This window comes from Pseudorca crassidens, chromosome 20 (genome assembly GCF_039906515.1).
Source record: "Pseudorca crassidens isolate mPseCra1 chromosome 20, mPseCra1.hap1, whole genome shotgun sequence".
NCBI classification, from domain to species: Eukaryota; Metazoa; Chordata; class Mammalia; order Artiodactyla; family Delphinidae; genus Pseudorca; species Pseudorca crassidens.
Genome location: NC_090315.1, coordinates 56,296,007 through 56,308,715, shown reverse-complemented (window position 1 = coordinate 56,308,715; position 12,709 = coordinate 56,296,007). Strand labels below are relative to the sequence as shown.

General features: G+C 46.0%; 1 protein-coding gene across 1 annotated transcript in view; it reads right to left on the bottom strand.

Moving 5' to 3' along the window:
* Positions 1–12,709, bottom strand: part of HSD17B2 (hydroxysteroid 17-beta dehydrogenase 2) — a 62,140-nt gene that overhangs the window by 13,319 nt on the left and 36,112 nt on the right. The window contains exons 2-3 of the mRNA XM_067718366.1: positions 12,098–12,310; positions 6,442–6,627 (exon numbers count right to left, since the gene is read on the bottom strand). Of these exons, the coding sequence (XP_067574467.1) occupies positions 6,442–6,627; positions 12,098–12,310 (399 nt within the window). The remainder of the gene's footprint in view (positions 1–6,441; positions 6,628–12,097; positions 12,311–12,709) is intronic.

Sequence of the window (12,709 nt, the reverse complement as noted above, 5' to 3'; positions counted from 1 at the left end):
GAGTACCAGGGTCCCATGCCCACAGCAGCTTTCTCATTTTCTAATACCTTCGCAAGCCAGAACACCCATGACCTTGTCTCAGGAGAAAGTAATGAGGGCTCCCAGCTGGTTTCTGCCTCCTCCAAGGTCAACTGGACTCAACTCAAGTAACAAAGTCCCGGGAATTCCCTGGCGGTCCAGTGGTTAGGACTCTGAGCTTTCCCTGCCGAGGACCCGGGTTCAATACCTGGTCGGGGAACTAAGATCCCACAAGCCATGCAGCGCGGCCAAAAAAAAAAAGGAAAACAAAGTAACCACCACCTGGTGGTCAGGTGGTTAAGATTCCACGCTTCCACTTCAGGGGGCTTGGGTTTGATCCCTGGTTGGGGAAGTTCCACATGCCGTGTGGTGCAGCCAAAAAAAGAAAACCCAAAAACTTTAGGCATGGTTAGCAGAAATTGGAGACTAATAGCATCTGGTTGTTTCCTTGTAATTTGACAATCTCTGGGGATTCGACAACTGTTTGGTATCAAGATCAATGTCTGGGACCTTGTTCAAAGTGTGATTGAGAAGCAGCAGCTGGGAATCTGTTAGAAGTGCAAGCCCTCAGGTCGCACTCCAGACCCCCTGAATCAGAAATTCTGGGGGTGGGGCAGAATTTTTTTCTTATTGTGGTAAAATACATAAAACATAAAATTCACCATTTAACCCTTTTAAGGTGTACAATTCAGTGGCTTTTAGTACATTTACAATGTTGTACAACCAATAGCACTATCTAGTTCTGTATCTTCATTGCCCCGAAAGGAACCCCCATACCCCAGCCCCTGACAACCACTAAAATGCTTTCTGTCTCTATGGGTTTGCCTGTTTTGGACATTTCACATAAATAGGATTGTCCCAAGATATGGCCTTTTGTGTCTGGCTTCTGTCACTTAGCACAATCTTTTCAAGATTCACCCTTCAGAGTATCAGTGCCTCATTCCTTTTTATGGATTAATAATATCCCATTGTATGGAGAGACCACATTTTGTTTATTAATTCATCAGTTGATGGACATTTGGGTTGTTTCCATCTCTGGCTGTTATAAATAATGCTATGAATACCTGTGTACAAGCGTTTGTTGGAGCACCTGTTTTCTGTTCTCTTGAGCATACACTTAGGAGTAGAATTGCTGAGTCGTAACTCTGCGTTTAATTTATTGAGGAACTGCCAAGTGTTTTCCACAGAGGTTGCACCATTTTACGTTCCCACCAGCAACTCAGGAGAGTTCCAGTTTCTCCAGACCCTTGCCAACAAGTGCTGTTTTCTGGTTTTTTGATTATAGCCATCCTCGTGGGTGTGAAATATTATCTCATTGAAGTTTTGACTTCCTGCAGTCGTTATTATGTAGCCTCCTGGTGTATCAAATGCATCTGAAGTTTGAAGAAATTGTCCAGGGACCAGTAGCAGTCACTAAGGAACTAGTTATAGAAATACAGAGTCTTGGGCCCCCCTCAGACCAACTCAGTCAAATTCTGCATTTTAACAAGACCCCCAGCTGATCACTATACACATTAATGTTTGAAGCACTGGTGTAGGAGGCAGCCCTAAATTGCTTACACTTCCTAATCATTGCTTAAACGTACTAGCGTTAGGGTCTGTTTTTTTGCCCTCCCCCGCCGCCCCCCGTTTCCCTGGTGTGTTCTTGCTTGGTAATCTGGAAAAGTGAGAGGAACCCAGAATTTGGAGTTAAATAGACCCAGTTACCAGCACTGACTTCATTGTTTACCAGTTGGATGATCCTGGGCTAGAGTGTGCTTGATCTAAAAAGGAATCAGTATCTGCACCCTGCACATGTTAGAACTGAATGACTTCAGGGGTGTAAGCATCGAATTCAACTCAGCATGAAGACGTTCACTCCATCTTGCTCTCCCCTCTCCCCCTTACCCTACGCTAAGCCCTGGCTAGCGTGAGAGTTTTAAGGAAACAAATCTCAGCTTTGGCTTCCTCTCATGTCACTGAGCAGCTGAGACTGGCTGAATGATTTGCCAGATGATTCCCTTAAGGCAGCCAACTCGGCAAGAAAAAAAATCCAGGAATGATCCCCTTGTCAACTCCTCCGGACTAAGTAAGACCAGGCTCAAGTTTGGAACTGTGAAATCTGCCAGATACCTAAAGTCTGTAGACTTGTAAGACTCTCTGAGGCCACTTACTTTGGTGTCAAGTAATTTTCATGCATTTTAAATAGCTCGAAGTGATGGGCAACCATTACTATCTCTCAGTAGAGAGGTCCCTGTTACTAGGGTACTTTCTGTGTACCAGTAACTGTGCTCAACACTCAGAATCCACAATGCATTTAGATCTACAGTTGAGACCAGAAGTTCTCAACTGGGGCTGATTTTGCATCCCACCCCCACCCCAGTGGACACGTGGTAATACCTGAAGGTCAGCACTGGGTGCTACTTGCATCTAATGGGTCAAGAACACAGATGTTGCTAAACATCCTAGAATGCATCAGACAGCCCCCCACAGAAAGAATTAGTCTCCCCCAGATATCGATAATGTTCAGGTTGAGAAATGCTGCCTTAGACTCAGGAGCTGTGCCACCCTATCACGACAGAAGATGAAATGGACAGAGACAAGTGGGGCCACTTGCCCCAGTTCACCCAGCTAGTAATACAGGAGCACGATTCAAAGCACAACGGGCTCAAAATCCCTGAGGCCTTAGTCATTTTATAAGGTTTGCTTTCAGCTGTTCTCGTTCAATCACAGCTTATGACATAACATGGGTATTTACTCTGCAATTTCTTAAGAGGAAAACTGGCCAGAAAAGACTTTTAGACCTGTCAAACATAAAGATTTTTCAAGTGCCCTTCGTACAATCAATCAAAGAGTCATCTCCCACTTCCTACAATCCTTGGTTAAATATTTATCAAACTTCCTTGCCAGGATTTGGGTTAAAGAGCTATTCTATTTCTGTGGGAGGGATGATAAACATGATTACAGGGGGGTGGAAAATCCTCCCAGAGAAGATGTGGTCAAATGTGGAAGTAGTGACCTGTTGGGCTCATTTGCCCAGGAGCTAGTGTGTGACAGCAGCAGGATGGAACAGTCCCAGGTGGCAATGCCAGCAGTTGGCAGGATAAAAAGCCACAGGTGCACACAGAGCCAGCCTCTTCATGGCAGATGGCTTTGGGGTCTCTAACTCTACCACATGCCAGGTGCAAGACTGATGCTTAAAACCGTGTCATTTCATCTCATCTCACCACGGCCCTAAGAAGAAACGATCATTATTATCCCCATCGGAAAATGCAGAAGCTGCAACTCAGAAGTTCAGGACTTTGTCCTAGGTCACTCCGTTGTCAGTGGTAAAGACAGGATCAAAACCTAGGCAGTTTATCCCCCCTGAATTTTCCAGCTTCTGGAAGTTACCTGCATTCTTTGGTTCATGGCTCCTTCCTCCATCTTCCAACCTCTCTTTGAGTCTGACCTTCCTGCCTCCCTCTTATAAGGATTCTTGTAACTGCATCAGACCCACCTAGATAATCTAGGATCATCTCTGCCTTTCAGATCCTTAACCCAGTCATACCTGCAAAGTCCCTTTTGCCAAGTAAGGTCACATATTCCAGGTTCCAGGTTTTAGGTCATGCATGTATTTGAGAAACCACTATTCTACCAGACCAGTTGCCTACTCACAGTATCCTGAGACACGTGCTTTGGGGTTATTTACTACGCAGCAGTGGATAACTTGAACAGAGTCATCAGTTCCATCTCAGCTCCTCCTGGCTCATGCAAACTTCCATGATAAATCTACACCATTGAAATTCTTGTCATGCAGAGGGTGGCCGAGGTGCCAGACTCAAGACAACCTGTGGGTCAGGGCAACCATGAACTCCTTTTGGAGAACACTTACTGGCTGTCTCCCTCTCTCTCCATACCTCCATCTTCAAAATTAGAAAAAGACTAGGGTGAACTCCCAAATAAGTACGTTTTCCAAAATTACTATTACATTAGCTTTGCCAAGAGACACATCATCAAGTTGGCATCACATTGGATGTGAATTTTGTGGATTGGTGGTTGGTTATATAGTGTCTTTTACACATGCCATGACTTTTCTGATTCTTGTGTTACAGTCTAGCTTCTTATCCCCTTGCTCAAAAATCTTTTCCATTGTTTTGCAAAACACTCATCAGCAAAATGCTAGGGATTCTGCTGAACTCCTCTGCCCCTCATCAATGAGGGAAACTATAAGCATGATTTAAGATCTTTGGCTCCTGTCCTCTTACAAACACCTGCCCTGTCGAGTACATACACTTCCTTTCTGTTCTGCTTTCATGCTATTGTTTTAACAACTTTATAAAATTCCCTGGGTGGTTTCTGAGTCCTGCAAATGAACCTATTTCTAGAGTTTCCTTGAAACATAAGGATTCAAAGCTGGATGTGATGAAGGAAGACTCCATACATCTTGGTGACTGACTGGGTGGGAGAAAGGAGAGAAAGGCACAGGGAGAAACAAATCCAAGAAGGCTCAAAGCTCTGAAACCTAAAAGACTAGGAGACGAACAGAAAGAAGTCAAGAGAGGAAGCTCTGAATGGCTGATAGAAAGTTTAGCTTCAGACATGTTGACTTGGTGACAATGGTAAGATACTGGAATGGAACTAGTAAGGCTGGGTATAAAAGATTATGCATGTCCAGTGGTAAGAATAGGAGTGAGATGTGTGATTTATTTTAACGCTCAAACATTTTCCTCCAGTGGAAATATGTGACAAGTCCATTCAAAGTCTTGGCTTAGAAGAAGTTTTAGAGGTCAAGTTGAAGGTGTATGAATGGGCATCCTCTGTAGCGTAAATTCGTCACTTGCCCATTCATTCATCTGCACACTTGCATTTTTTCATTTATTAATTGAGCTATTACTTCACGCCAGACACTGGGCCTATAGCAGGTAGTGTGCATATCAGTGATACATAAGTAAAATCTTATGAACAAATCTTATGCTCAAAGTTGAGAACCAAGAGAGGAAGAGAAAAAACTTCCTTGTCACTGTGTCAAGGAGAAGGCAATGATAAGTCTTTTCAGTAAATATTTGTTGAATGAGTGAGGCAAAGGAGCATGTGAGACTTTTCCAGATGTACCAGATTGTACCAGGGAACTGAGAAAAGTGAGGTTTCTACAGAGGTCAAAACTGTAAAGGCTAAGTTCAGAAGAAAGTTAAGGGTGAAATATTGCAAATGTATTTTCTCAGGATTTGTTTGCTTTAGCAAGGTAGCAAAATAATTGGAAATATTTTGGGGTTCTCATAAAATTTGAAATACAGTACTCATTGCTCTTAACCATCTTAGACGTCTCTCTCTCCATCCTTTCTCCTCCTCCCTCCCTATTTTCCTTCCCTTCCCTTCCCTTTCCTTCCTTCCTCCTTCCCTCCCTCCCTCCATCCCTCCCTTCCTTCTTTCCTTCCTTCCTTCCTCAGGCCAACCAGCAACGCTAGTGACACACTCACATAGCTAGTAAGTTAGAAGAAGTTGCTAAGTTAGAACCAGGGAAGAAAATATGAGGGACAACAATGATTGTCTAGAAAATACACAAAAATGACTCCCTTAAAAAAAACAACAAAGAAACCAAAACCAACCAACCAAATAGTTGGATCCTTTATTTAAAAAAAAAAAATATCACTCAGAACCAACTGATCCAACAGTGAAAAGTGGTATTCCTCAATGTGAAGGCAGGATCCTGGAGTCCAGAGCCCACCCTCTTGGCTTCCCTCTCACCCGTGCAGTGGCCCAAAAGACAACCCCATGGACACCATTCAAAGCTGAGTAAGGCTCTGAGGAACCCCAGTTTGGAAATATCTGTTCTAGAAGAAACAATCAGACATCACATGCATGGGCGTTTTTTATGGAAGGGAGATCGTTAAACCCTTGACTTGTTGACTATCTGTTCTCTGAAATGGAGAGAGATGAGTTATCAAATGTCACACCCTGCCCCAACTGCCTTGAGATTGCAGAACGATGGGAATTGTCTTATGGAAAATCCTAGCAGGCAGCCAACTGAGACACAGGGCTCTGACAGTGCCAACAGAGTGAAGACATTTGCTGTTCATCTCACAGGGAACAACAGAGTGTGCAGCATTCAGGGAGGGTTGAAAACAGGTTCCCTGTCACGATGACGTGAAGTGTATGCAGGGTTTCCTTTCCAAATCTAGGAAGCTTGTGCATTAGCGGTCACACTGCGAAGATGTGTGAGAGCCGTAAATCCCCAGTGATGAATAGATGAGTTAGAAGGTAGGTAAGAGTCAGTACATGCAAGGATTTGAAAGGAAAGAAAGGTTTTATTGTACTCAGATCAACGGTAAACACACGATTTGACTATTCTTCACCCAGCCCTGCGTGAGAGTGCCCTGCTTTCTCGTTCAGCCCCCAGGGAGCACTGAGGGTCACATCTTGCATGACTAGCACCCACGACCTTGTGGGGAAAGGTCAACTCACCTGCCATGCTGCTGATGTTCACCAGCCTCCCCTTGGATTTCCTAAGAAGAGGCAAAAATGCCTTTGTGACTTCCACTGCCCCGAAGAAGTTCACGGCCATGCATCGTTTGTATTCGGTCATGGGAATGAGCTCCCCGTCAGTTGGGAGGCCAAGGATCCCAGCATTGTTGACCACAGCCCACAGTCCTGAGGACAGAAGGGAACAACTCTGAGGTCAGGCAAGATGGGAGAGTGGGAAGATTTTTAACCCTTCAAGCTCTGAAGTCAAAAGGGCCCCTTTGAGATTTAGGATCTAGGCAGATCACTTCAACTCTCAAACCGTAGTCTCCTTGATTACTTGTGAAATATTAAGCAATGATTTTTTGCAGGAATATTCTTTTGCCTCAAAGCCCTTTCCTACATCCGGCAGCTAGATATTTGTTATACCTGTGGAGGGATGACACAGCAAGGAGGAGATTTAATCAAAGTCTACCTCATGTTTCTCCCTCAAAGGAGTGTGTGGAGACAGAATGATACCTTTCGGACATGCAGATATAAGACGATATATCTTATATGCAGTGCAATGGTATAAGATCCTGTCTTCCCTTTTCCTTCGACTAGAAAAGATTCCTTAGTCTGGGAAAACTAGAGCAGAATTGCCAAGAGCTAAAAAGATTGCAGAGTCCCTGAGCTCTAGGCCCTTCCCCAGCCAGCCTGATGCCCTTGACTGACCAGGATCACCCAGAGGGCTTGTTCACACACAGGTCGCCAGGCCCCACCTCCAGAGAATCTGACTGGGGATGTCTGGGGTAGAGCCTGAGAATCTGCATCTCTAACAAGTTCCCACGTGATGCTGATGCTGCAGGCCTGGACCACACTTGGAGAACCACTGTCCACAACTAGTGATTTTTCATCTTTGACTTCACATTAAAATCACCTGGGGAGCTTTTTAAAACCCCAATGCCCAGGCCACACCCGAGCCAATTAGATCAGAAATTGTGGGGTGGTGAAGAAAGGGCACCTTGGCATTAGTAGTTTTTAAAAGTCCCTACCAAGGGGCTTCCCTGGTGGCGCAGTGGTTGAGAGTCTGACTGCCGATGCAGGGGACACAGGTTTGTGCCCCGGTCCGGGAAGATCCCACGTGCCGTGGAGCGACTGGGTCCGTGAGCCATGGCCGCTGAGCCTGGGGGTCTGGATTGTCCCTACCTAGGTGATTCCAATGTACAACCAAGCTTTGGAATCATCGCCCTAAACGGTAGCAGACAGGTAATACAAAAACTGCAGATGTTTTGGAGGAGGGGGATCTGGAGCAGAAGTGAGTGACCTGGGTCCTCTTTATTTTCTAATTTCTGGGCTTTTCAAAAAAATTAATTTATATATTTTTGGCTGCTTTGGGTCTTCATTGCTGTGCACGAGCTTTCTGTAGTTGCGGCAAGTGGGGGCTACTCTTCGTTGCGGTGCGCGGGCTTCTCATTGCGGTGGCTTCTCTTTTTGCGCAGCACGGGCTCCAGGTGCACAGGCTTCAGTAGTTGTGGCGCACGGGCTTAGTTGCTCCGTAGCATGTGGGATCTTCCCGGACTGGGGCTTGAACCTGCGTCCCCTGCATTGGCAGGCAGATTCTTAACCACTGCGCCACCAGCGAAGTCCCTGGGTCCTCTTTACAGAGGAGCAACATCCAGGGTATGTTCAGCTAGATAGACCTGAAGCAGATTCTCTGAGTTCCCTGAGCCTCGGCATGGTTTAGACCAGCTGTTTCTCAAGGTGTGGTCCAAAACCAGGAGCATCAGCATCAATTGGGAACTTGTTAGAAATGCAAATTCTGGAGCCCCACCTCAGACCAGCTGGATCAGAAACTGATGATCAGAAATTGTTGTTGAAGCTCAGCACTGTGATATAACGTGCCCTCGAGGTAATCCTGATGCACACCCAAGTGCGAGAACCAGTGGGCTATGCAGAGGAGCAGAACGAGCCTCAGTGCTAGCAAAAGCCCAGAAATGGCAGGAGGCACCAACCCTAACAGTGCCTTTCTGATGGCTTCCAAGAGGTAGGTAGCAGCCAACCTGCATGAGGACTGGACAGAGCACTGGACATCTCAGCAGAGTCCAGCATGAGGCACTGACCATTGAAGATGAAATGTCCCATCCCCAGGAATTTAAGATGCTACCCTGGGGAAATGGGATAAAGCTCAAAATGACTGGAACAGTTTTCGCCACGTGGCAGAAAGATGGCTCAAAATAGAAACTGCACTGACTTATAGAAAATAAAATTACATTTCTTGCACACCTGAGTTGGTGGTCTGACATTTACATGCAATAATGATTGGGAGCATTAAGTGAGATGATGCCTGGCACGTAGTAAGAGCTCAACAGCTATTACAAGGATGGTGATGGGAGGAGAGGATGCCTCTACTCCCACCTCCAAGTGATGGTTTTAATTCACTCAGCCTGATGCACACCTTTGACCAGTCCACATGCAGGTGGCAGCCTGAGAATGCCCTAAAACAGGGGCCAGCAAACATTTTCTATAAAATGGTGGATAGTAAATATTTTAGCACTGCACGTCCTACTCACTCAACTCTGCCATTACAGACAATCTGTAAATGAATGGGAGTGGCTGTGTTCCAGTAAAACTTATGGACATTGACATTTGTATTCCACATAATTTTCATGCGTCAGAAAAATCTTCTGATTTCTTTTAACCATTTAAAAATGTAAAAACCATCCTGAGCTCACAGGCTACACAAAAACAGGTGGCAGATCTATAGAATATTCTTTAAATGACAAAGTTAAAGAGATAGAGAACAGGTTAAGGATGAGAATAGGGCTCTAAAAAGGTAGCATGAGAAAGCCTGGTGGTGATGGAACAGTTCTGTATCTTGAGTGATATACATCTCATTTCTCAGATGTATATTGAGCACTTACTATATGCCAGGGGCTGTGCTTAATGTTGAATGAATGGAAAATAGGAGTTCTTACTGACTGCTTGCCTCATGTCAGGGACTCTTGTAAGTGCTCCGTATCTAATAACTACTCCTTCAACTACCAAATGAAGCAGATAATATTACTCTCTTTTTGCTGGGAAGGTCAGCTGTAAAGAGGATGTAAGCAGGAAGTGCTTGAGGCCTCCACAGAAAACCCCCAAGTGAAGGCATAAACAGGAGAAAGCAGAGCTAAGAAACGGAGACTGGGTGCTGATGACATTGCTTAAGTGCCTGGATCCAGACATGCCTGAAATCAACGGGCCTTTTTAGTTATATAAGCAAAATACATTCCCTTTATGCTTTAGCAATTTTGAATTGGGTTGTGTCACTTGCGTCTGAAAGGATCCTGTTGGAGACATGGTTCTGGTTCTCAAGGAACCTTGTGGTGAGGAATGAGAGATGGACAGATTTGTATAATTGGTAAGACCAGTGTGTGCAACGGATATCAGGTGAAGGTCCAGAACAGGAAGTGAATGATGTTACCTGGATTACGAGGAGGGTCATGCAAGAGATGTTTGAGCTAGGTCTCCTTTGAGAGTAGAGTCTGCAGCTGGACAGAAGCAAGAGTCTAGAGGAATGGAGTGAGGCAAGAGGGGAATTTGGGTAAGAGGAAGCTGGACATGCAAAGATGTAAACTAGTACATTCTGTTCTGGAAACCATTCCAGAATTTACTGAGTGGACCAGCAGGTATTGCAGATTAAGGGTTTGGCAAGGGCCATTTTCCTGAAGGGCCTTCAAATCCTTGTTAAGGTGTTTGGTGGTGGATGGAGAACCATAGAACCATTCAATGAGGCAAAGCATAGGCCTTGCTCCTGGGAGGAACGCAAGACATGGAGGCTCTGATTATCAAAAGGTTTTCAGGATGGGCTTCCCTGGTGGCGCAGTGGTTGGGAGTCCGCCTGCTGATGCGGGGGACGTGGGTTTGTGCCCCGGTCCAGGGGAGTCCTGCGTGCCGTGGAGCGGCTGGGCCCATGGGCCGTGGCCGCTGAGCCTGCGCTTCCGGAGCCTGTGCTCCGCAACGGGAGAGGCCACAACAGTGAGAGGCCTGCGTACCGCAAAAAAAAAAAAGAGGTTTTCAGGAAATGGATGACACTATAAGATGTGCGCATTGTAAAGACCACTTTCCATTTGGAAAGCAATGGGGAAGGAAAGCCTTGTTGCAAGGAGGCCATTGTGGGAGCTCAGGCGGGCGATTAGGGCCCCAGTTAAGCCACAGCTCCCTGGGGATGATAGGAAGGGGCGGGATGACAAAGATCTAGGACGTAGAATTGACAGGACTCTGGACCAATAGGATGCAGAAATCGAGGGTAAGCGGCAGGTCTAAGTGACTCCCCAGGTTGCTGACTTGAATGACAGATTAGGTGGCAGTGCTGGCATTTGAGCCAGTGTCTGAGTCGTTGGATGCAGGAGGGTAAACTGATTTGCAGACCGGCAGCAGAGAAAAAGATAATGAGGTCAGTTTTTGACAAATTGAGGTGGGATGTCTGCTAACCAATTTTATATGCCTATAGGTCCTGACGTTTAGAGGAGAGCTAGGTTGGTAACACACATTCAGAAGTTATCGTATTAAATCGCAGTGTTTCTCAACTCTGGCAGAATATTAGCATCACCTGGGGAGCTTTCAAATGTATTGATGCCTGGGACCCCCAAATGGGATCTTCTTTACAGTGGACATTCTCAGCAAAAGGAGGGCAACAGTACTGGCCTCACTGTGGAAGTATTAGCTGAGTTATTGTCTGTAGGTACTGATTTAATCTGTTGGGGGAAGGTCCCGGGTTGCGTGGGTATCACGGGTGTGTGACCTGTGTTTCAGAAAGGCCTCATGTTTGGTTCATTTTCTGCCGGCACCACCTAAACATCTTAAACATTTTGTAAACAAGGAGCGCCACATAATTTGCATTTTGCCCTGGGCCCCCCCCCCCAAGTTACATAGCCCATCCTGGGCCCAAGCACAGGTATTTTAAAACACTTCCCAGGTGAGAATTCCTGGTATAAGGAGAGAACAGTACAGCCCGGGAAACATGGAGTGGGAAGTTTGGGGATGGAGCCCTCAGTAACATTCACATTTAGGGAAATGGGGGGAGGGGCGGAGGAGGAGGTTCATACAGGAGAAGCAGAAAGAATGAGCAGAGAACTAGGAGGGCAAGAGGGGGCTGGAGACCCCAAAGCCCAAGCAGGGGAGGATAATCAACACACTGAAACACAGCAGAGAAATTAAGAGCTTGGTGTTTAGGATAACACTGATTCGCTTGGCCAGACCACTTAGGGAGCTACAGTGAGAAGTGGAAACAGGGTGGCAGGGTTCCAAGGAGCTTGGCTGCAAAGGAAGAGGAAGAGAAAGGCAATGGCTAAGGGAAGGCAGTGATTATGCAGCTATTTTCTTAAGTCTAATACAAGTTAATATCGGTGAGAGGAAAGAAATGTGGAGGGGCAGTAATTAATGGGAGAGTGACCAAGCAGATGCTGGAGGGAATGGGATGGAGAATTCTGTAAGTTCTGAGGACGGACCACACCTGACTCATTCCTAATGTCTTCATGTCTGCAAAAGGTGCCAGCGTGTGGCAGGTGCTCAGTACAGGGGCCTCCAGGTGCCAGAACAGACTAGAGCACAATGGTAATCAGAGGCTGGAACCAGTGTTGGGCGTCTGCAGGGAGGGTGGAGGGCACTCGAGGGCGCGGGTGGCTGAAGGCAGTACCTCTGTTCTGCAGCTTTTCCTTCACTTTGCTGTGGGCATCTTTTATCTGTTGCGGGTCGGTAATGTCCAGCTGGAGCACGGAGAGACGCTTGGAGCAGGTTCTTCGTAATTCCTCTGCTCCAGATCCCTTTTCATCCAGAACTCCAGCAAATACCGTGAAGCCCAACTCGTCCAGATACTTGGACAAAGCATGGCCAATCCCAGAATCGCCACCTGCAAGGGGTCAAGGCAATACAAAGTGGGCTCAAACCACAATGGCAGGAAAAATCATTGAAGAAAAAAATCACTGCATGCTATTTATGATGGTCCATGTTCTCTGGAGAGAGTAGGTCTTGAGGAAGTTTTATTTATTTATTTATTTTTGCTAAGTGAGAAAATGGGCAGAGAAGCCACAAGAGACAAAGTTCTCTGTATGAAAAAGAAAGTGAGGTGAGGTAGAATTTGAGGTGGGGGCATAAGTGGGAGGAGAAATGCTGATGGGGGGGAGAGGCCCAGGAGTGGCTGGTGGCCAAAGAACGTAGGAGGGAAAACTAAGACATCTAATGGAAGCTTTTTTATTAATCTCCGCATGTAGTATTTTATGTAATAACCTCCATCACTGCATAAAATCTT